Source organism: Lycorma delicatula, chromosome 1 (genome assembly GCF_047948215.1).
Source record: "Lycorma delicatula isolate Av1 chromosome 1, ASM4794821v1, whole genome shotgun sequence".
Classification (NCBI taxonomy): Eukaryota; Metazoa; Arthropoda; class Insecta; order Hemiptera; family Fulgoridae; genus Lycorma; species Lycorma delicatula.
In genome coordinates this window covers 193,663,095-193,688,724 of record NC_134455.1, presented here as the reverse complement: position 1 = coordinate 193,688,724, position 25,630 = coordinate 193,663,095, and the positions used below count along the sequence as shown (strand labels likewise).

At 32.2% G+C, this 25,630-nt stretch overlaps 1 protein-coding gene across 1 annotated transcript in view; it reads right to left on the bottom strand.

Moving 5' to 3' along the window:
• Nucleotides 1-25,630, bottom strand: part of Ret (protein kinase receptor Ret oncogene) — a 387,727-nt gene that overhangs the window by 143,940 nt on the left and 218,157 nt on the right. Inside the window, exon 7 of the mRNA XM_075354801.1 lies at nucleotides 17,386-17,486. Coding sequence (XP_075210916.1) covers nucleotides 17,386-17,486 — 101 coding nt within the window. The remainder of the gene's footprint in view (nucleotides 1-17,385; nucleotides 17,487-25,630) is intronic.

Here is a 25,630-nt window from a genome sequence, read left to right as displayed (position 1 = left end):
TGAGCCCCAATTTAAATTCGATAAACATTTTATAATGTTTAGGGCTCTTTTGCATCTATCACTCAAGTCCTGTATATGAAATCCCCATGTAAGGGATTTATCCAATACTAGTCCTAAATATCTTACGCTATCTTTATATTGTATTGGATTATCATCAATTGTCAACGCAGGACTTTGATGAGGAATTCTCTTCCTACAAAAGTGTACACAGCACGTTTTCTCTGGTGAGAATTGGAATCCGTTATTCCTTACAACTTCATTTAGAGCATTGATCGCTCGTTGCAATTTGTACCTCACCATAGCAGTCTTGTTGCTGGCATACACAATTGCCAGATCATCAACATAGACGCTTTTGCTGATTTCTACTGGAATGGCAAGTATCAATTTATTAATGGCAATGGTAAACAAGGTACCGCTCAACGGCGAACCCTGCGGTATGCCATTTTCCAAAAATCTTTCACATGAATATTCATTGTTGACACGTACTTGGAAGGTACGGTCATTCATGTAGTTGCTGAGCAGTATAGGCAGATTGCCACGAATGCCCCATTCATGTATCTGAAGCATTATACCATGACGCCAGGTCATATCGAAAGCCTTCTGAAGATCAAAGAAGACTCCGACACAATGTTTCCTTTTAATAAAGCTGTTATATATAATGTCCTCTAAGCTGATCATTTGATCAGTGGTAGAATGGTATTGCCGAAAACCTGCTTGATACGGTGATATCAGGTTTTCTTTTTCCAAAACCCAGACGAGTCGATTATTAATCATTTTTTCCAGTATTTTTCTCATAGTACACGTCAAAGAAATAGGAAGATAGCTATTGGGGTCTGTTAAATTTTTATTTTTCTTTGGTACTGGAACAACATGAGCTGTTTTCCACTGCCGCGGGTACGTTCCATCCCGCCATATTTTATTATAAAGTTCTAATAATCTGCGTTTTGCAGTGGTATTCAGCTGCCTGATCATATTATAATGGATTTCATCCGGACCAGCAGCTGTGTTACCTGCTTTTTCCAACGCTTTCGCGAATTCTTCCATTTTAAATGGTACATTATATGAGTAATTATACTCAGTTCTGAAATTTAGTAGACCTTCGAGTTCTTCTTTTTTGGTTCGAAAACCTTCCTCGTAGTTGGCTGTTCTGCTGGCTTTTTCGAAGTGATTGGATAACAGCTCTGCAATTTCATATGGAGTATCTCTTATTTCATCTTCATCTTGAAGGCTAGTTATGGGAGCAATATAATTACGCCCACAAATCGCCTTCACTTTCCTTCAAACATCTGATGCAGTAGTAGTTTTGTCGATGGATGACACGTATTGATGCCAGGATCGTTTTTTCGAGTCTATCATAAGACGTTTTGCATACCCCCTGTATTTCTTAAAGGCAACAAGATTTTCTATGCTAGGACGTTTCTTAAAGGCGTTATACGCCCTTTTCTTTCTTTTAATAGCTTCACTTATTTCATCGTTCCACCATGGAACGGGTTTTTTCGTAAGTTTCCCAGATGTTTTGGCAATATATCTCGATGCCGACTCAATTATTGCATTTGTTATGGCGTCGACATCGTCTCCGATAACTCCAATTGTTTCCGGGAGTATCGTTCTAGCTGTGAAGCTCGTCCAGTCTGCCTTTTCAAATAACCATCTTTTAGGGATGGGATATATTGTTCTTGTAACATCAGTTACAATTTGCACCAGGAAATGATCGCTTCCATGCAGATCGTCTATGACATAGAAGCTGTACCTCGGTGCTATCGATCCGCTTATAAGTGCAAGATCTATACAGGACGTCGATCCATCTCTGGCATTGAAAAAGGTTCCTGATCCGTCGTTTAAAATAATAAGTTCTGAATTCATCAGGAACCCTTCCAGTTCTCTTCCACGGGGATCTAATCGATCTGATCCCCAAAGAGAATTATGAGCATTAAAGTCACCCACCAGTAAAACAGGTGGGGGAAGCTCGGAAATTAGTCTTGCTATGTCATCCTTATTCCAATCAAAATACGGCAAGTATATTCTGCAGACAGTGACCTGGAGCGGACGCTTCATTCTAACGGCGACCGCTTGTAGGTTTGTGTTTAGAACAACCGCTTCGGTGGTAGCTCTAGTCGATGTTAATATAGCTACTCCACCTCTAACTCTTATATTTGGCGGTTGATCTCGCCGAAGTATATTGAATCCTTTTAATTTAAAATTTTCATTTCGGCGGAAATGTGTTTCTTGCAGACATATACAGATCGGGTCTACATCATGTACCAAGCGTTGGAGCTCATGGATGTTTGAAAAACATCCATTGATGTTCCACTGTACTATCGACTCACTAATTTTTAATTAAATTATTGTCTGCGTTTTTCTTTCGGCCATCCTTTTTTTCGCTTCTTCTCCATGTTGCGAACAGCAGCATGTTCGCGGAGAAGGTCGTCGCCTGTAAGGCTTTCGGTCTCCGTGTCGGAGACCACCGAAGCCGCCGACGACGACGGACATGGTTCGGCGCCGGTTTCAGGCGCCGATTGAGAGGCGGCAACCTGGCCACTCTCCGACACGGGGATAGCACCAGTCACCGCCTGTGGGAGGGGGGACACTCGCCCCCCTGTGTGATTTTTTGTGGCCTTTGGGGTTTAGAGGCCAACTCAGTTGCTGGAGGCTTTGGAGCCTCCATAACAGTCTCTGTAAGAGTCACCTTTTTCTTTTCATCAAGAATTTCACTGAGACGGACTTGACATTCTGCTTTGGCGTCCGTTTTCTTGAGAGTAAGAGCAACTTTCTGTGTTTTATCTTCAGGAGGCTGTACTAATATCTTTGGCTTTATCGGCTCTTTACTATTGAAAGGTTTCATTTTATTGTCTATAATTCTTTCAATCATATTAGCCAAGGTCGGAGCAAGTTTACTTATGAGTTGACCCTCATCGACAGCAACTGGAGCAGTGACAGGAGCGGCAGCCGCAGCCTGAGCGTAAGTTGTTGTTGCTCTAGGCTTACGGGCGTTAACTATCTTCTTTGCATCGAAGTAGCTGACCTTTTGCAGGGTTTTTACTTCCTGCACAGCTACTTCATCTTTGTAGACAGGACAATTCCTTGATCTACAAGAATTCGCTCCTTTGCAATTAATACATGTAGGAGGCTCTTTACACGGCTCTCCCTCATGCACCTCTTCACCGCACACGCATATTTGCGGTCAGTCGCATCTAAGAGCGGTGTGGCCAAAGCGTTGGCACTTGAAGCACCTCATAGGCTGTAGGACAAATGCCCGCACATCCAAACGGTGAATCCCCGCTCTTATCATTTCTGGCAAAGTAGGCCGGTTGAAAGTGAGGACATGAGAAGCTGAGGGTAAGACCTCACCGTTCCTTCTCATGTTCAATCGACGGCACTCTATTACTCCTTGTGCTGCCAGTTCCTCTACAATCTCTTGCTCCGAACAATTTAAAAGATCCCGACAGACCACAACACCCCTTGAGGTGTTGATCGTGCCGTGGGGATCAACACGTACAGCTAATTCTCCAATTTTCTTCAGTCCTAGAATCTTCTGAGACTGTATATCATTAACAGTCTCTACATGAAGTCCCGTGAAAGTTTTTCTTATTTCTTTAACAGGGCCTCCAGCACATTTGTTTATTTTTCGAGCGATGAGGAAAGGACTCACCTTCGAGAAATTACCTTCTTCCTTCGTAATAACCAAATACTTAGGTTTTGGGATGCTGCTCTTGAAAAAAGCTTTCTGCAAGCTTTTCCTAGCCTCAATCTCAATCCTCTTAATCTTCGTACTCTTTCGGCGTTTCGCTTCAGGCGAAACAGCCGGTTCTAAACGAGGGTGTTTGCGTGAACCCTCTGCCACGTTTAATTGTTCAGTTTCCATGAACAAATAATCCCTTCTGTAATAAGGCTAGCCACCGGGGTACACCCCCACTCCAGGGCTACCAACCCTGGAGGTCCGTTCCGGTACTCCGGTGGAACCGGCATATGTCCTGGCAGAGAGCGGATGCGCAGTCTCTGCACTGACTCCAGGCCCCTACACACCGAAGCTTTCAGGGCTCCCATGCTCCGAACATGGGCACCTTAACTACATGCTTGCCATCGCGGGGGGCATGTGGACGACGAAAGGTCTCCGTTACACCTGCAAATAACTTTGACCGTGGCCGCCACATCGCCAGCTCTAAAGGCGGTATTAATCCATTTCCGTAATCGTTAAGAATGTCGTATCTGCAGGTGGCCGTAAAGTCCAGTCCTGTAATTCGGCCTATAGATGTAAATCGACCGAAAAAAGCATATCCGAGAAACAACACTCGGAACCCCGTTAGCCAGCTATATGTAATGTACTTGAGTACAGCTGTTGCCGCCCTGGACGTGGAACGTAGATGTTGTGTTCCGGACGTGGGGAATATCTACCTCAGGGCGGTGAGTTATTTAATGCTCGAGATGTCGACCGATACTAGTGTTAGTATTCGTACTCATCAACTCCTTTTCTTCGGCATGGGAATAACTATCATTTATTACACACATAATCTTTGGATTTCTCACCTTTACCATTTATTTTCTTTTTTTTTCTTTTATCCATAAAATCTACTGCTATACTTTTTCCTTATTTATGCTTGATGCATTTTGAGGCTAGAAATCTATATCTTAACTATTCTAATAGTTTTTTGCCCTTTGTACATTAAGCCTACTTTTCTAGGCTTTCATGCATTTTAATATAATAATGATCCATATCTCATTTATTTTATTATACGAGAGGCGTATTTCTGAAGCAGATTTTTATTACGAACTAATTTTTATTAGCCCACTGCGCTGGTCTAGTAGTTAACTCGTCGTCGCAAATCAGTCGCTTAATAGCTGATTTTCAAAGTCAAAGTTTCTGAAGTTCGTAAAAGTTAGTTGTTTTTATACGGATTTGAATACTAAACGGTGAATACCGGTGTTCTTTGGTGATTTGGGTTCAATTAACCATGTCAGGAATGGTTGGTCTTACTGTACAAAGGCTACATCTCATTTACATGTCATACATATCATTCTCATCTTTTTGGTTGCTTATTATTCACTACTTGAACAAAGGCAACGTACGCATTAGAAAAAAAAAATGATTACGCAAATTTTTTACATTACAAAGAATCAAATTTTTTAGACAATTTTTTATTGTTGTTCTTATTGCTGTTTAAAAATAATTAAAGATTGTTATACTTCTTTCCTCCTATTTACGTTTGATGCTTTTTGAGGCCAGAAATTTGTATCTTATAGGAGAAGGATATCCTCAGCGTTTCTGCAACTAGATTCTTTTCAGGAAGTTGCTCTACACGATGAATATATAATCGCTTAAAAAGAAAACCAAAATTCAAATGGTACGAATCGAGAATCTCCTCCTTTTTGAAGTCAGTTTTTTAATTAATAAATATTAATAAAAATCAATTAAAATTATTTAATTCAGTGTTTAAATTTAAAATAATCTTAATGTTTATTTAAAATTTATTAAATAATTATCCATCTTATTTCATAAATTTTCCTTTTTGAAACGCTTATAATTCTACTTAGCATAATATAAAAACATATGTTTTTGTTTTTTTATTATAATAATGTGTTGGTTATGAATAATAAGGTGCTGAACTGGGCTTTTTGAAAAATTCCTGGCGTTTTAAGTGTAAGAATTATGTGACTTAAATATTAAAAATTTTAATAATTATTTTATCACGGTGAATTCATACATTCTCAAATAAACACGCGTAAAAAATTAATTTAATAAGTGACAAGTATTGACTGAAAATATGTTATTTAATAAAAACAATAGAATAAAAATGGAAATAATGTTGGTTATGCTTTCAAGGAAGCTGAAATAAAATAACTTAATTTAGTAAGTGAGTGTTTATTGACCGAATAACCGAAACTTGTACATATATATTACATTAATTAATAATAATATAAAAGAAATAAAATGGATAAAGAAACTCAAACCGATATGTCAATATTGCCTTCAAGATTGATTAAATTATTACGTTTAAATGCATACTTACGTAGTGAAAAAGAAAAGCTGTGCGCAAAATATGAACAATTACACTCCGAGAAAGAAAGACTAGTTATTCATTTTATTGAGTACGTATATAAACTATAATTTTGTTTGTTTTTAAATTTTAGTAACTGTATTAGTAATATTGTTTAATCATTTTTTTAAATGCTGATTTAAGTTTTAATATCATTAATAGAATTACTGAATATTTAAAAAAATATGCCAATTTTTCTGGCGAAGCGGTACGGTCGCCGGTTTCGGGTTCGAATCCGGGTTAGGCATGGCATTTTTTATACTCTACAAAAATTCCTTTTCATCTAGTAAGTACAAGAGCGCGTAAGCTTGTTGTTAATACGTAAATAAATAAATACTATAGAAATCGGTGTAAGGCAAAATCAGACGTTTTTATAAATAATAGAAAAACTAATTATTAAAATAGGGGGATGTATAATACAAAACCAATAGTGCAATCACAATTATTTTTTTTACTTTGCATATATCATTGAATATAGATGAATTGCAAATATCGTGAGGAATGTTAATGTTATATTCATAAAACTGAAAACACCATCCTTTAAGTAAAAATGAATAAAAAGGATTTCATAGTCATGTCACTCTCGTACATAACGTTTTTTAGTAATACTACAGAAAATTTATACAGCGACACTTGTTTACGACGGATTTTAGTAAAACAAGAATTATAGGCTCAAAAAAAGGTCACAAATAATTATTACGCGACATTAAATAAATATAAGATTCTACTACTTATTTGTAAGATAGGTGCTTAATGCTCTTTGAATTCGTAAGTTTCAGATGTTAAATAGAAAATAATACGTATTAAAAACCATAGCTATTAAATCCTGATGTAGTAATAGATTCAGAATACCTTTCATACATTTTATTTCATGTCCAATTAATATATTCTGTCTGTATTTATTATAATTATACTTCTACATTGTAAAAACGTTTTAGCATTATTTCAAATTAGACTTAAAATATTAGTAACATTAAGCTTTTCTTTTTATATTTGATTTTGTTTTGGCTTTTTCATTGTATATTTTTAAAAAAGTCGCATACAAAAAATAAGAAAGTAAAATATTGAGGATTGATTTAAATCAAAGATACGAAGATATTATACCACAGATTAATCTTTCATTAGCAGAACACAAAGAGTAGATACTTAAAGAAATGACAATTAACTGGAATAAAATTGAGTGAATTGGAATTGGGCTGTATGACATGCTATCGTGAAAAGTAAAACCGAAAGGAAAATGTTCTTATATTAAGGGACATTTAAGGGATAAAGTGACATTTGACCTAACCTCCTAAAAATCATTTCAAAACAGAATTACAATTTGAAAGAGATTTTCAGATTTTTTCACGAAATTAAGAAATGTTTAAATATATGCTTTTTAAAAATCACAAAACTTGGGAAGTACAGGTTACGGGAAATGCCACCTGAATCAGATACGCTGCAGTACCGGTTGGCATATGTTTTAATATCTACTGATTATGCCGTAACATCCATTCAGGGAAAGACATGGATAGACAGACATTTTTTGGGATGCAGTTTAAAGTGTGTAGAGAGAAGGAAAGAATTATTCCGACAGTTTTGTTGCTAGGTCAGATTTCTCTAGTATACTACAAGAAATTAAGTATAAGAATGTTTAATGTCAAACAACAAGAACTATATAAATTATTAAGAACTATATAATTAAACAAAACAAATGGGATGTGAATCATTATTATATTAAAATACATGAAACATGAAAAAATACGCTTAATGTAGAAAGAGCAGAAAACTGTTAGAATAAGGAAACGGTACATTTTATAAATAAAAGAAGAAAGCGAAAAAATACTGAAGGTGAGAAATCCAAAACCTATGTGTGTGATAAATGATATTTATGACCATACCAAAGGAAAGGAGTTTGAGTGCGAATCACTTGTATCGGTTGAAATCTAATACTAAAAAAACACAAAGGCAGTTACAACGAGTCTCATAGATTAGATAGCCAGATTACTTAACTTCTGTAAGGTTGTTTTCATAGAACAGCTGCAAACGGGGTCATCTCTGGAGATGGATCTTATGGGAAATAACCGTAAATACTACCAAATGTAACCGTATTTTTAATAAGGTAAAAGTATTTTTTTAAATCCAATCTTTGTTTCCTGTTTAGCCTCCGGGAATCACCGTCAGGTATTACTTCGGAGGATGAATGAGGATGATGTGTATGAGTGAAGGGAAGTGTAATCTTGTACAGTCTCAAGCCATGTAATTATTATATACGTACATAGAAAAATAGATAAAATGTTTGCTTGTTCGAATAAACAAGTAACATAAATACATATCTACACATAAATTTTACAATAAAAAGTTCTTTATTATTTTTACAAATAACACGAACATAGACAATGGCTTTTACGGTCTGTCAGGCAAGTAATGATAATTAAGAATGCATCAATTAATTTCCTTCTTAAATGTATAATCACCCTAAAAGAAAATAATGATAAAAATGTAATAATAAAATCATTATATAATATAAAAAATATAAAGTAGCGGCTTTATTTCAATAATAATTCCGCATAAGAGATTAAATTTATAAAATAAAAATGAAAATAATTAAAAACAAAACTGGTATTATATCAATGATTAACATAGTTTTGAAATAAAATTTCAATTAAAAGAATTAAAAATAAAAATGCATTAAAATAAACCCCCTTCTCCGGCTTAGTAGCTACATTTAATAATTAAATGAAAACAAAGTATAAAACAGCCTTTGAGTTCAATGATTATCCTCAGAAAAAAATGAACCTTTGCTCATCACAAATTAGAAAAAAATTAAAATAAACAAAACGTGAATTATTAACTAGACAAATGAAAAAAATATAGAAATAAAACGGGTCCTTCAGTTAAAATAATAAAATAATACTTTTACATCAATGATTATCTTGACAGTTAAAAAAGAAAAGAAAAATACAAATAAAAGCAACTTATTAATTTCAGAAAATGGAATTAAATGTTAAGAAAATGAAATAAAATTGAAATTACAGATACAATAAATAATACATTCGGTTCATTATCAAATTTAGCAATAAAATGAAGAAAAGAAAAACTAAAGGGAAAAACAACACCTTTATACACAAATCACATATATAATATCACATATTAAGCACCTTTAATCACATTATATAACATTCAAATGAAAGAAAAGTATAAAAATTGAACACTACTATTGGGTAAAAAGTAAAAAATTAATAAAAATTAAGAAAAGATACTACAGGTAAACAAAAATTAACTACAACCACTTTTAATAATTAAACTCATCCGTAAGTAACATTCAATATTTTAATGCTTCTATAATATCTTTAACTATGGTCTACCGATCACCATTTAAATTATACGTGATTTTTATTTATGTTGAACATTTAGATCATTGATTCCCAAAGTGGTCCAGGTTGATTCCCCAGGGGTCCACGGGAGACTCGACGGGGGTCTAGGTTGGCGTGACAAAAAATGGGGGTTCACAATTCGTAAGCGGGGGTCCACGAAAATTCATCTGGTTTCGATAGTGAAGAACTAAAATGTTGGCTTGACTTGGGGTATCAATCTAGGCAGATAATGTTTTGAGAAGCTCAGCGACTGTTACTTGTAAACACTTGCATATTCCATATTCAGTACAACGAACGTGTCGAGATTTGCAAAGCGCCGCCGCTGCCGCCGCCAACCGCAACGCTTGCTCAGACGTGCAAAGGAACGAAATACGACTTGTGGTGTGTGTGCTAGCAATCTTGCATGAACTTGTTTGATTCTTCACTAATATAAATACGATTGCCAAGGATAAAGTTACTCATTTGTTTCCGGAATTTCGAAAAGAAAAGTAAAGTGAATAGATGTTAGCGTTTGCCAGTGTCGGAAAAGTAGTAAGTACTTACCTGCTTTTTTAGTATACTTACTTTTATTTTATTTATTGTTTATTTATTTATTTGACAATTTATTGTACACGTCAGTAAACAAAAAATGCACAAATTACAAAAAATACGTAGGTACAAAAGGCGAGGCTTATTCTTAAAAGAAATCTCTTCCAACCCACCTGCGATAAAGATATATTTATGTTGTAGTAAGTATATTTGTAATGTTTGCGTGTAGTAGGTACGTATTAAAAATTAAATACTGAACAGAGCCATCATTAGAGACTTCTCTAAAAGAACAGAAAGCCGAGAAAGGTTGAACCTTTTGTCCCTTCTTTATTAGTAATATTTTTTTTACCCGACTGTGGTGGTTCACTAATAACTATATACATTTATACAACGTGTTACAGAATAAGGGTTACAACCGGGAAATGTTATGTTCAGGATCAGTTTTTAAGTCGATTCTAATAGTTTGTTTTATATATATATCTGAAAAAAGTTTTACACCAAAAATTAATAAAAAATCAGTAAAAAGTGGTCAAATCACAATATTGAAACGTCGCGCGCGGTGCGGTCAAAGCCGCGGGGGCTACGCTACCTACGCGACATCACAATATTGTAATGTGACCACTTTTTACTGTCTCCGTTTAAGGATTTATTAATTTTTGATCCAAATTTTTTTCAGATATATAAAAAAAAAACTATTGGAATCGACTTAAAAACTGATCCTGAACATACCATTTCCCGGTTGTAACCCTTATTCTGTAACACGTATATTTTCATAAATTGTACCTGTCTTTACATACTCGTAACGTGCATCAAAGTAATAAATAAATGATTAAAATCGCAGAGTTGTGATATCAACATATTGGTTATTTAAAAGTATTTTCTATAGAATTTACAGAAACATATCAAAATATAATTAATGAAAAAATGTTTTACATCACATTAAAATCGGTTCAGCCATTTTCATAAAACTTTATTATGGATCTTACCGATTTATTGCTTTTAATAATTAGAATCAGTTTGCCACTGGTACTTTATTTCATTGCAATAATTAATTAATTAATCCTATTCTGTTAAAATAGTCATATCCTGTTAAGTAAGATCGCCTTGAGATTATTAAAACAAAGTTTTTTTTATTTACCAGTAGGTAACTGATACGAAACATGGCTGAATCTAAGAAGAAATGTCGACTGTACAGTGTTGATTATTTAAAATTTGGATTTCTTCCATCAAAGGCAGACAAGTGATTGCCTATATGCCTTTTGTGCAGCAAAATTTTGAGCAATGACTCTATGAAACCATCGAAGCTCGAAGATCATCTAAGAAGGTGTCATCCTGATAAAATAGGTAAAGATTTGAAATATTTTCAAACATTGAAGGAAAAATATGAAAAGAGACCTATCGTGCACAGTATGTTCGCTTCAACGTCTGATAGTAACGATGATGGCTTGCGGGCATTGTACAATATTTCATTACTTATAGCGAAATCTGGAAAACCGCACACCATTGGAGAACAGTTAATTTTACCCGCTGTTGCAGAGGTTTTAAAAACTGTTCTGCATAAATCTCCTTTTGACATACTCAAAAGAATTCCTTTGAGTAACAACACTGTACAGAGACGTATTGATGAAATGAGCTCTGATATTGAAAGTTTCTTATGTAATTATCTGCAAACAACTCATTTTTCTATTCAACTGGACGAGTCAGCTTTACCTGATAATGAAGCATTATTATTGGCATATGTTCGATTTGTTATGGACGAAGAAATTCATGAAGAGCTACTATTCGCGAAAACTTTGGAGACGGACACTAAAGGTGAATCAATATTTAATATCCTGAGTGATTTTTTAACGAAAAATCAATTCCATTCACAAACGTCATTTCGGTGGCAACATGGCTCCTGCCATGGTCGGGCGATATCGTGGGTTTATACATCTTAAAAGAATTATAGCAGAGGTAACTGCAATTCACTGTGTCATCCACCGACAACACCTAGTAGCGAAAAATCTGAGTGATAGATTGCACCAATCGCTTCAACTTGTAATTAATGCTGTTAACAAGATAAGAAGCAATATGTTGAATACGCGTTTATTTGCCCAATTGTGCGATGAAAATGATGAAGACTTCCAACGATTACTCTTGCATACTGAAGTACGCTGGTTGTCGAAAGGTGCATGTTTAACAAGATTTTACTCACTTTTTGAATCAGTTTTAGAGTTACTGGAAGGTAAAGATTCCTGAATCACTTTCCTGAATACTTTTCTGTAAAGAAAACCTGATCACTTTGAAAGCTGACATCGCGTATTTGACAGATTTGTTCAAAAGATTTAATGACAACTTACAATTACAAGGGGACATTCTCAATTTAATAAAAACAAAGGGTGTAATTTCAGCTTTTCTTGGAAAATTGAAATTTATGTAGCAAAATATTAGTCGGCGCGTATTTTCCCAGTTTTCAAACTTGTCACAGGTAGAATGCCTTGATGAGGATATTCAGACATACGTTCGACATTTAATTGCCCTGCATGATGACTTCAAAATCAGATTTGAAGATATTCTGACGATAGAATATCATTAATACCATACCATTTAAACGGTCGAGTTCAAATTTTTTACATTTTTAAGCTAATCGTATCGCTAAAATCTGCAACACCTTCGTACTTTATTCCTCTATATTTTCTGCGTAGTCGTTTTACTTCGTATTAGCATACCAATTTCTTATTTATGAAGTTTGCTAAACAGTTGGTTAGAGTTCAATATTTTTTTTTTCTATTCGTCAGATTTAAACCGATGCTGTTAATATAGATGGACCAGCTCCGCTTCTACGTACAAAAGATAAACTAGTATATTACAGAGAAGCCAAAACAACCTATTAAAAAAGTCGCATTATTCTCTACTACATTATACGCCATCCCACCCTACCCCACACCTGCCGGCCGTAGCGTACTACAGTCCTTAAAGCGAAATTAAAAAATTCTCAACTTTGCCTCTAATTATTTGCGGTTATCGGCCAACGTTTTCGATCATATCATTTATCATTAGGCACTTTGCATGCGCTGCTTCATTTGAGTAATGCGTTCGCAATGTTAAGGATAATATCGAAGTATCAGTTTTATACAACCGCTTTTCAGTTTTCTTTAATCTACCTCCATTACCAATATCTTTATCTTTTAATCTTTCATACCATTACTTTCTTTAGATTCTCTTTATCTGTTGGCTCATGTTTTACGATACTTTTCAAGTAATCCAATCGCACACTAGAAACACTACGTCATCAATATACACGAATACTCTTATTTAATCGTCCTTCCATAAATTTTTAACAACCCCTTTCTAGCATATTTTATAAAAGGTTAAGAAAACATTGCAAAAAAGCAATTGACAAAAAAGACATCCGTGTTTTATTTCCATTTTTCCTCACAGAATGCTGATATTTCCTTCTTGCTTATAGTTGATATTTCTGTGTACTCTGTCAACGCCACTTCAAAGTCTAAGAAATATGATACTTTTCTCCTCCGTATAAACACTAACTTTGAATATATTTAGTCAAATTGAATACGTTATTAACAGTGGAGTAACCTGATCTAAAACTGGCGTAAGCTGTATCTGACACTGAATTTCTCTATAATTTTTAACTACACTGACATTGCCTTTCTTATGAATTGGGATACCAAGGCACTATATTTTCTTTGTCTAAGAAACGTTTTTAAAAATTCTAAATCCAATCTTTCAAACTAACATCTGAATCTATTTTAAATTTTCCGCTTTTAAAGCCTTTATACGGCTCCAGAACTCTTAAGAATTTTTATAATACCAAACTTTTCCACATAATTTTCTACATTAGTCGCTTAGTTTTTCTAAACAAACTCAGTAGCTCAAATGGTTTTTCCACGTCTATTTTTCACACTTCTTATCAAACCATTTTCCTGCCTTTTCCGTCCTTTTTCTGTACAATTATTCAAAATGTGTTTGCCTGCAGAGACTGATTAAGCTTATAATTTGGGATGCTGAGTTTTCTATGTAGCTGGTGTAAAGCAGTATATATTTCTTAGATTATTAAATATTCTATTTCTGTAAACAGATTTCTTGTTCCCATAATACTATAATACACTTCCATCCAATTAGGATTTGCTATATTTTTCGTTATTTACCCTCGACCTACTTGCAGACAGCCTTTTATCAGAGCGCCTCCTGTGTAATCGATTCTTCAGTTTAAAGAAATAAATCGTTATTTTTAAAACATAATAATATACATAATCAAACTGCTACTATTATCTATTAATTAACCAACGATATTGGTAAAGGAAAAGATATTACTAGAAACACTTAACGTTCAGAAATTAATAACTCATTCATTAATAGACAAATCATTTAATTTTAATTTAAATGCAATACTTTTATGTATTATTAAGTAATATGTGTTAATGTTCTGTTTTCATTGAATTCTTAAGTTACTTGTTTTGGAAAGGGCCTGAAGAAATTTTAATATTATATAAACAAATATATAAAAATATTCAAATTAAACATTATATTTACCTAAATAAAAATAATTACAATTAAATAAATACGTCCTTTATAAGACGAAGGCAATTCTTGTTGTAAAAATTGATATTTTTACTCGAATGTAAAAATATAATCATCAATATCAAATTTGTGTTGAATTTAAAGCTAAATATTTTTTAACACGTATTTTGTTTTTTTTTTGGGGGTTTTTTCTCAATAATATCGTTATGCTCAGAATGTCCCGCATTTTAATCGATGCCAGGAATAGTTTAATACAGTATATATTAATAGTTATGTATTTAAAAAAATGTGATTATTGATACTAAAATGTATTTATGTTTAAGTTAAAACTGCAGTTAATGCTTTATTTTTTTCAGGAGATCCAAAATTCTAAAATCTAGGACAGAGTACGTGGAAAAACTAAAATTATTAAAAAAAAAAAGATCAACCTGTTTCTGCAAAGCTTAGAATAAATGAAAAAGTTAACGTTTCGAAATAATTTAACGACATGTAATAGTATTTTTCAGTTAAATCAAATATACACCAAAACTTATGTAACTACTACAACATAATTTAGTTAAAATGTAGTAATAACCTTTGAACACTTGTTGATCACTAATTTGAAATTTTCTACTCTTATATTTTACAATAAGAGAGCCGATTTTGCCTCTGAAAAGTTAACATCTAAGTGCAGGAAATTTTACGCTACCATTCTCCCTCGTTCTTTTTCTCAGTGTAATTATTTAAAAAAATATTACCAAAAATGTTATATACCCACGGTTTCATAATTTACATACTTAGTCTACTCCATATTGATAAATTTGTATTTAAGAGTTAAGAATTATAAGTAAGCATTTTAATTCTCGTAATTAAATCTGACGTTTAGATAGAAGAAAAATCTGCATTCTTACAATGCAGTATACAAGTCCCCTTCTGAAATTGATGCAGCTTGATTTTTTAAAGTATTTTATTATTAGCAATACATATTTTAAATTCTTCATAATATTTTAAACCCTAAATAATATGTAATCAGATTATAAAAACAAATTTAATAGTACATATTCTACTAATAATAAAATAATAAAATTTTAGTAGTAGAGTAAGTTACAATTATACTACTATGCCAAGAAAAACGTAAATTAGTTAAAATATTATAAATTATTCAGCTGAGTCATGACGATAGTGTAGAACTCAGAACAGATTACTGTAACTCATCAAAATGTTGCCTAATAAAGGTGTAGTAACGACTTCGTCTTAGTAAGCTATCTTCTGATAAATTTCGTACTTTTATAAATTTAATTTATTAACCTTGTCTATTGGCCCTTTTACTTCGGTGTTTGTCTCTTATAATTTTAAAGCTATTTAAAATTTTTTCCCTCGGTTATTGTTAGTTATCTACACACAATATTTTAACAGCTTGCCTTAAACGTTACATTGTGAATAGTAACTAAATTTTTCAAATCGATCCAGAAAAATTCCACGAAGTTTTGATCGAGGTTAACAGATGGAGAATGTAAAATGGTGTATACAAGTTTGGATAATATTTGTAGGCCTTACATAGGTATATTAAAAGAAATATTTTTTAGTTTCAGGAGATATCGCATAACATGTTTTCGTTTATCATGTTATGTTTTCAGCACAATGTTGTGGTACGACGCAATGTGTATGATAAAACAAATAGTACTGGGAGATTCGGTAAGAACGTTCTCCATGGTAATCATTTGTAAAGAAGTACATTTTGATTCTTATGTCCTTTGGGGTATGAATATGGAATATTGACTTCCAGTTTTTCAATCTGTAAAAAATCCGTAGTCTTTACTTTTTACATAATCTTTTTAGGTTAAAAGAAAGCTACGATAAAATTCATTCTTACTTTAATTTTAAAGGGAAATTTAACAATGATGTCCACGTTGTTTACTGTACGATGAATCGCGGAACCCGTTAAATGAATCTACATTAACAATTGCGTTCAATCGATTTAATTTTGTAGGAACGCTGAATGAAGAGTATAACACTTTCAGTCCATTTAGATCCTTTCTTAATTCGACGAATAGAATTAACCGACAAGGTTGCTGCTGTTTGTTCTAGAAATATTTTTATGGTATATAAAAACCCACTCGGTCGGTTTTTTATATGTACAAAGAACCTTCTGTTGGTGGTTTTTTGTTTCCTTATTTGAATGAGTAATCAAACTACATTTCAGTTGAGTAGTATATTAATAACCATTTTTTTTAAACGGTATTCACAAGCGTGCAAGTGCTTAATACATGGTACCTAAGGATGTTCATTACACCACGCCTACGTAACAGCGTTCTAGATAAAAGTCATAGTACGTTAAACGGATTTAAAAAAAATGAACTAACCAATAGTAAACTAACTACTAAAGAGTAATATTAATATTAAACTTTATTTTAATTTTATCTACAATGAAATTTTTCTTTCAGGAAATACGTTATTAACGAAGTAATGGAAAATTAATTCTTTAAAATCATTCTCGCGATAACACAACGAAATTAATAAATAATTTATATATGCTTTTTGTGTTTTTTTTTTTATTAAATTTGTTGATTTGATGTTTTTAAATTAAACAATCGGGGCAGAAAAATGTTTTTAATTCATTTACAAGAGATTGTTTGTGAGAAAAAGTTATGAAGCTTTAGATTGATTTAACGAAGATTGTTAACTACCTTACAATCTTTTATGAACAGGATGTAAAATCGAGTATTGTAGATATAAAATATTAATAGACTACAGTTTTTCTGAAAATCGGGTAATATTAATAACATTTTCAGAACAATCAGCAGGGAAAAATACAATAGATACAGTGAGATACTATGTGTACTTAGTAATACAACTGATTTATAATTAATACAATAATACACGAATAATTAATATAACCGACCTTATTTGTAATTGTTTCGCATATAACGTTCATAATTTGAACATTTTTTGATACTACAAAAACTCACCTCACTCGGACCGTACTGTGGCAATAAAGTTGTGTCATTTACCAGTAAAGTGAAATAATACTCAGATTCTGACGCTTTGGATGTTCCCTTTATAGTTGCATCTGCAACAAATAAAAATATATTTCTAATAAGTAATATTTTTATAGAATCATTATAATTTTGTCTGCAGTTCATTGTCGATTTTTTAAAACAATTATTTGAATGAAATTTAATAACCCATACTCATCCATATGTAGCAAAACATGTAGCTTTTATTAACAACTATACAATACTTTTGATATAGCACGCATTCTAAAGAAAGATGAAATAATATTTATGAAAAAATAATAATTAAAATATGTTACAATGATAATGTATTGTTAAAAGTTAAAGGGAATAGTGAAATGTAATATCTAATTTAATCACATATATGAAAATAATTCTGTAATCAACTACATAGTGTAATCACCAATACTTTAATAAGTTCATGAATTAACATAAGTCTTTTTTCACATAATAAATCAACTTATTCTTTTTGATTACTTTCAGGTTTTAATTTTTGTTTAGAAAAGTGCAGGATTCTAATTTTATTAAACTATCTATAAAAAATCGGTGGTTATTCTACGTAGCCTACCTGTTACTTTTATGCAGTTATAACTATTTACATAAATATTTATTTCAATTTATTTTGGAAGCTATACACATATAATTTACGATGTATATGTCGAGCAAAAATTAATGAATATTTATTTAAATTTAGTTTAACCCTTTACTCTATAATTGAGTGTTTCAGCATGTTTTTAACTGGAGTGAAATTTTAAATGAAATAGGAATTCTACATAGTTTTTTTTTTAAAGTTTGTAGATAACGGGTGAGCAACTTAAAACTAAACCGAGTCGGTTCAAGCTGTAGTTATGAGTATTACCTTGAATGCTGCTACCGTCGCTGCTTACTGCTAACGCCACTATTGATTATGTATGTTACTTCTCTTGTCTAATGTTGTCAACTGTAAAGTGTTCGTACTTCAGTGCAGTATAGTTTCGTTCTTTGCAGTTGTGTGTTTTCTTTATAGCAAGAGTTGCTTGCTATAATGGAAGCTTATGTTCGTTTTTAATTCTTTCAAGAAGTGCGTCAAATAGTCGAGGAAACATATTCGAATGCTAGCAACCCAGCAAGGAACAGCTTAAACGATTTGGTTAAAAAATTTTATTCATCTGGGTCGGTTTCGAAAACAAAATGAAATAGGCAATCATCTATTAGAACTCCAGAAGGCTATATCCGATATTCAAAGGAGAACTTCTGCTGGTCCAAAAAAACCTGTTCGTAAGTTATCACAATAAAGTAATGTAAAATATAGATCTTTCCTTACGATGCTTATGATTTAAATTTGAAACAAAGTGTGCAACAGTTTTAGAGAACAGACAAAGCAAGACGTTTTAATTATTGCGACTGGTTTCTCAAAAATTTGTCGATGAGCAGTAAGATCCGATACTATATTTCATGTCAAACATGGATTCCTTTATTATATTAATTCGCACAACACCAGGAAATAGATTAATGTAAATCCTTACTGGATGTTTGAGTGTTTACTTCACGATGAGATAATCTGTGTATGGTGTGTTCCTTTTCTAATAATCGTATAGTGGAGCCAATATTTGTTGATCCGACTGTCAATAAAAGAACTTTACAATTTTTGAAGAATTCTCCGTTCATTTAACAAATCGGCTTTTTCCAACAAAACTAAGCAACTTTTTGACGTGTTACAATTCCACTAGCAAGTTATCGTGCGGCTTTCTCAAGAAGAACGAACTTCAGTAAAGGAGGATGCTGTCCAAGTTCCTCAGATTTGTCTAGTTATTTTACTTTATTACTAGTTATTTTATTTTTTACTTTGAAGAGTAAATTTTTTCATTTGAAGAATAAAGTATATAAATCAAACCTCCACACTAGAAAAATTGAAGGCGATCAATCAACAACAAATAGGCAGCATTGATAACAAAGTCTTATTGAGTGACACTCAATATGATCCTTTGAACACAAAAGTTCATCGCTGTGTAACACTTTTCTTTTCCTTAGGATACATTTTTTTTTCAGAGCGCTCTCTTCCAACATCTTTTGTAAATTTGTTTGTACACCTTTACTAATGTGAATTTAATCTACATTTTCATTTTTTTATTTCATTCATATAATGTTACATTTCCCAGCTGTATGTAGTTTGTAACGGTTCGGTTTTATCATCCGGTATTTCTCTTCTTTTAATTCTACTACATAATGTATCATAACTTGTCGTGGACATCTGATTATCTATGTCTGAGTCATACAATTATTTGGATAATAATTCATAAATAAATTTTAATTTTTAATTTTAATATATTTAATTTTATCATCGTGTTTAGTTTGAAGACAACTAGCTTATAAAAATATTCCCACAGATTTATCTCGGCTTTTTAATGGGGAAGTATCCCTATCCTTAATGGAAATCCGGTTTGACATATCGTTTTAAAATGATGGAATCTAATAACTTAGGCGGATTTGTTTGGCGAAAGTGAAATAAAGGCAGGCAGGTTGTCGATTAAAGGCTGTCGATTGAAAAATATTTATTTCCAAATAGCATTATGTAAGACTGTACATTACGGACTCAGTGATGTACAAGTTAGTAAAGGGTTTCTCAGTTTCGGGTGCAAGTCCTGAGGCGGCCAATGAATTTAAAGCTTCTCTACTAGGAGTTTTTTAAATTTACGACAAAGTGTTTGTATTCAACTGCTTTTAAAGATTAATGAAAGGAATACTTTATTTATTCAATCAATAAATTATAGAGATGTTTCTGCCGTAGTAGCCTGGCTAAAAAGAGGTCATCTGATTTCAAGATGTTATAATTTTGTGAGTAACCAGTATAAAAAACAGGAATAATCGTATACGCCAACATAAACCTATTCTGTATTAGTTATTTATTAAAAAATCGTTTATGTAACGGAAAATTCATGGGTTATAAAATAAAAACTCTGGTGAGGAACGCGGCTTAATGTTCATAATGTCAATTACATATAAATTTTCCCCGTAATATTTTTGTTAATTAATGATAACATTCCAATTTTGATCATGGTGCATCACTGAAGTGTCATCATTTGTTAAATGTTAAAATGTGTGCGTTACTTATTATTATTTGATAAAAACTAATTATTGTTGAAAGAATAAATAAGACACATTTCATCTGAAAAGTTTGTATTTTTTAAAAAAAAAAAAAAAAAAAAAGTAAGCATTTATTTATTTCAGTGGAGAGAAAAATTTGAAAAATTATTATTAAAATTTCAAATCTCCGTGTTTTATAGAATTCAAGCGGTTAGAAAAAAGTCCCAAGTCAAAGAAAATTTATAACATATAATTATGCACCTCTACCAGTTTACGATTATTTTGGGTAAAATAAGTCCTTTAAGAAATATTTTGTAAGAATTGATAAAATCTTTAAAAAACAGAACTTTGTATTTTTAAATTAAAATCGTTCTAGGTGTTAAAAGTTTGTTTTATATCTCGTGCTCAATGAAATTAATTTATTTCTTCATTATTTGTTAAAAAATCCAAAGGGATTTTTTAACACAGCACACGGTAACAAGGGCACACTGTACCTTTCATTCGAGTTGGCTACCCTGATACAAAGTACCCACAGGGGTTGAATTAAAAAGACGGTTGTATTAATATACTTGATACGTGAAGAATGATAGAAGTAGAGAATGACAAACGTGTTTACGGAGTGTTTCTGTATATTGCATACTTAACTTTAATAGAAGTAGAAGTATATTTGTATTGCTATATCCTTTAATAAGAGTGGAGTGGTTTTTGCAAACATCGAAGTGAAGCAAAAGGCGAAAAGCTAACTTACTCGTATTTGTGGAACAACTTTAAGGAGGTCACTTTCTACATAATATAAATGACAAGCAAAAAAGGTCTGAAGAAGCCATCAAATAAGGTGGCGCTTTTAAGATTACAACAATATTATTGTTGTAATCTTAAAATATTATTAATAAAATAACATTAATAATTTTTTCTAAATTACAAGATAAGTTTGAAAAGATGGCTTGAGCTTTATATTATTAGAGTTTCTGTCTATTTATCATTAAAATTCTTTTTCATTAAAAAAAACAAAAAAAAACTTTATAATCAGTAATTACTGAGTGAGTCTTTTCAAATTTCCTTAAATTATGTAGGTATTGTTATACTAAATTCATTCGCTAAAATACAACAGTAACGCGAAAGAGAAGTTACGGATGGACAGAGAAAGATTTAAAGTTCCTGGAAGAACAGAATTTAAAAGTTTCAAGTTCAGAGCTTTTGAGAGGAACCCGTATAATTGGTTTGTTCTTTCAACTTTGGTAAGTATTAATATGAGTCATGACCTATAATTTTTTGTGATTTTTATGGTTTTTAAAAAACTTTCAATTTGATTTAATTCAAGATTTATTTAGAATTAGGTTTCAAAAGTAGGATTTAGTTATATAAAATCTGTAGGAACATTCTTAGAAATTTTTATGGTAAGGGTAGATTAAACGTAGGAACCAAGGAAGGTAATACAACAGATATTTAGATTATGACAGGAGTTCTGTTAGGGGAACATGAATAGTCAGATTTGTGAAAATAATTTGATAGTAAATGCTAATAGAATAAAAATTGTAAAATATTTTTCAAAAAATATCCGTCCTAAAAGATTTTAGGAAATAAAGTATGTCTGTAACGTAGAAACCAGTAAATAGCATAATTAATGTAGATTACCCTTCAGCGCTACGATAAATACAGGAAAGAAAGTGATGTGTTTATAAAACATAGGGGAGAATGCGGGAGCACGCATTATGTAAATTTTAATGAGATTAGGACTAGGTAACATCTACCAAGGAAATAATTACGTGTTCAATCACCCCAAGAAAAAAAAAATTTCCTGTGATAATTAAAATTTTTTCCTTAGTTTAAGCGAACTTTATTGTACACAATAAAGCAACTTTATTGTTATTGCGAAATTTGGAAACATAGTCAAATTGATGGCAGTGCAGCAATACAGACAGACTGGTACAAAAGTAGCAGTACAGCCTATTATTTCAGAAGTTGTAAAGAAAATGAAACATTTGGATACACCAATGTAAATTAGGTATGAGTGCGCCCACCTTTGTGGCATAACACAACAATGACCGCCATTTTGAATCGCCGTTCATTTATTTAAATGGGAAGGGGGTCATGTAACGTATCAAAATAGATTGAAATTTTACCTTGAAGGTAGGTGTAGGAGCTATTGGCATCAAAACATTTGAAAATCTTATTCTTTTGCATGTAACATACGATAGCTTTGAGGAAGGAAGAGCGAATTGAGGTGATCCTGATGTCGTGGCAGAAGATTTCAGTAGGCGCCACCCAGAGAGACCATAGATTTTGCATATCACTGTTGCACGTCTCGTATCCAAATTCAAGGAAACTGGAAATGTGTCCGACAGGCGACGTAGTGGTCATCCCAAATCTTCCACTGATGAGACAACCTCGACGATGGTCTTGGCTGCCTTTGTGAGGAGCCCACAACGCAGTATTCGACGTCTTGCAAGTTAAATTGGTGTTAGTCATTCCTCCGCTCTACGTATTTTTCACAGCATCAAATGGCACCCATTTAAGATGCAAATGCTGCAAAAACTTTCTGAGAATGATCCAGACAGATGTGTCGAGTTCTGCACGTGGGCATTACGTCAATATCAGAACCTTACATTTCCACAGAGTATCCTATTTAGCGAGGTAATTTTTTATGTCAGTGGCGACGTGAACTGGCAGAATCACACATGTTGGTGTGATGAAAATCCCCACTGGATTGACCCATCCAATGTTGCTGAGGATGTTAATATGATGCGGTTTGGAATATGGGGTACCCATGTGGTTGGAGAAATCTTCATCAATAGAACCCTTAATTCCGAGAGGCATTTGGACATGGTGAGAGACACTGCCTTTCCTTCCTTTTTAAATGAAGATTGAACATTTCCTTCGTTTTTTCAACAAGATTCTGCTACGCCACACTTTGGGCTAAATGATCCGTCAGTGGCTCGATATGGTTGGCGTGGTTCATAGAATTGCCAACAAGATCTCCCGACCTCACTTCTATGGACTTTTATTTGTGGGGGCATTTGAAGCAACTTGTTTACGCAGAGAAGTTTCGTGATATTCACCATCTCCAACAAAGAATTACGCTGCACGGAAATCGTACCAGAAGTGCTTTTGCGAATGTCTGCTGACTGGATTAAGCGACTGGAATTACACATTCAACAAAACGGTCGATGTATTGAACACATCATGTAGCCCTCCAGTGTCAATTTTGGATGCCAATAACTCGTGCACCGTAACAGTTATGTAAAATTTGATTGCAGAAATGAATTCCTGGTAAAATTTCAATCTAATCTGATAACGTTACATGACCCCCTTCCCATTTAAATAAACGGACGGCGATTCAAAATTGCGGCCATTGTTGTGTTATGCCCCAAAGGTGGGATCTCATACTTAATTTACGTTGGTAAATCCAAATAATTAATTTTCTTAACAACTTCTTAAATAATAGACTGTACTGCGACTTTTGGACCACTTGTAGTTTTTTTTTTTTTAGAAAACTATATTCTTTCTAAAACCTGCCGAATATTGTTAGAACAGAATGCGATTTAGTATATATATGTACAAGAGTGAACTCCTTATTATGATGTAATATATTATTAAATAGAAGATACGTAATTTCTGGTTCAATTAATGTTAGTATAACATCTTTTGTCCCTTGAAAATTGCAAATTCCGGTTGACAACAAAATCACACTTTAGTGTTTCATATTTCTTTGTTAATTTTAATTTCTTTAATGTAATAATCCATAGAACTTATTTAAGTACAGTATCGACTTTATTTTGTTATATTACAGTCTATGATGATGTCAACTACGCGTAGTTAATAGGTCTATTTTAATTATAGTAATGTAAAATATAGTAGTAATATTGTATTTCTAAATTTCTTTGATAATTGAATTTTTTTTATTATTACTATTTCCATAATTCTATTGAATTAACATTTAACATTTTTTATTTATAAATTTAAATATTATGATATTAATAAAAATTTATTTTTTGAAAAATGTTAATGTGTGAACTAATCTGCTTATCTTCATTATAATTTATCACTTTGGTGTGCTCTTGTACCTCTACTTAACAAAAATTTTTTTTTGCAACAAGTAGCAATACTCCTCGAGGAGAACAAAGACAGAGTTGCGTTATATTACATTTTTTTTTTGATAGGTTATATTATGATAAAATCATTTATGATATATTTTTTTACTGCCTATCGTATATTGTATGGATCTATTTTTTTCTACTTTTCTAAGAAGAGTAAGTTATGGAAGAAAGCCTTTAACTTGTTTAAGAAAATAAAGATTAGTGTTTTTTCCTTCTTTTTGTAACTTTTCTACTCTCTCATTATATATATTCCACGTGCTGTTATTAACAAAAAGTCAGTTCCTTACTGTAAAAACAAGGTAAAAGTTCTTATTTAAACTTGAAATGTACTGGTGATGTTTGCCACTGAGTAAAAACTAAGGTTGGTGTTATTTATTTTCAAATCATTTTTCTTATCTATTGATTTCATTTCATTATTGAAATATTTAAAAAAAATTCGAAACCACATTCTAACTACTTTTTAATCTTACTTTGTTATTCGCCTACATAAAATAACCAAATAAAATTCTAAAAATATCATAGTCTTGAATTTAAACAACAGTTTTTTGAGTGGTTTTGGTCGAATGGTTTAGACTAAATTGTGGGCTGCTGACTAATTTTATAATAAGTTGTCATTTATATAATTTAATCAAGTTTTGATTTATTAATTTATTAATTTATTTCGTCTTTTCAAGAAAAATGTAAGTCTCGAAATGAAATGTGTCATAGTTTAACAGAAAGGTGATTGAGGATTAAAATAGAGAAAAAGGTTTTTCGCTGTTCTGATTCAAGCTATTTCTAATATCTTATTATCTTTATTCCCGCTGGAAAATAATTTTATTATTGCACCCAAAAATTAATGTATTCTTAACGAATAAAAGAGCGCGCCAGAATAAAAATTATGCGAACTTGAGAGTTAAATGTATTTTTTGTTAATTAAAAAAAAAAAAAATTGTTTAAATCTCTTATTTAGCAAAAATTGAAAGGAATAAATTTGACGAAATCAAATCAATCAAGTGACCTTAAAAAAATATCGTAGTCTTAAAATAATTTATTAATTT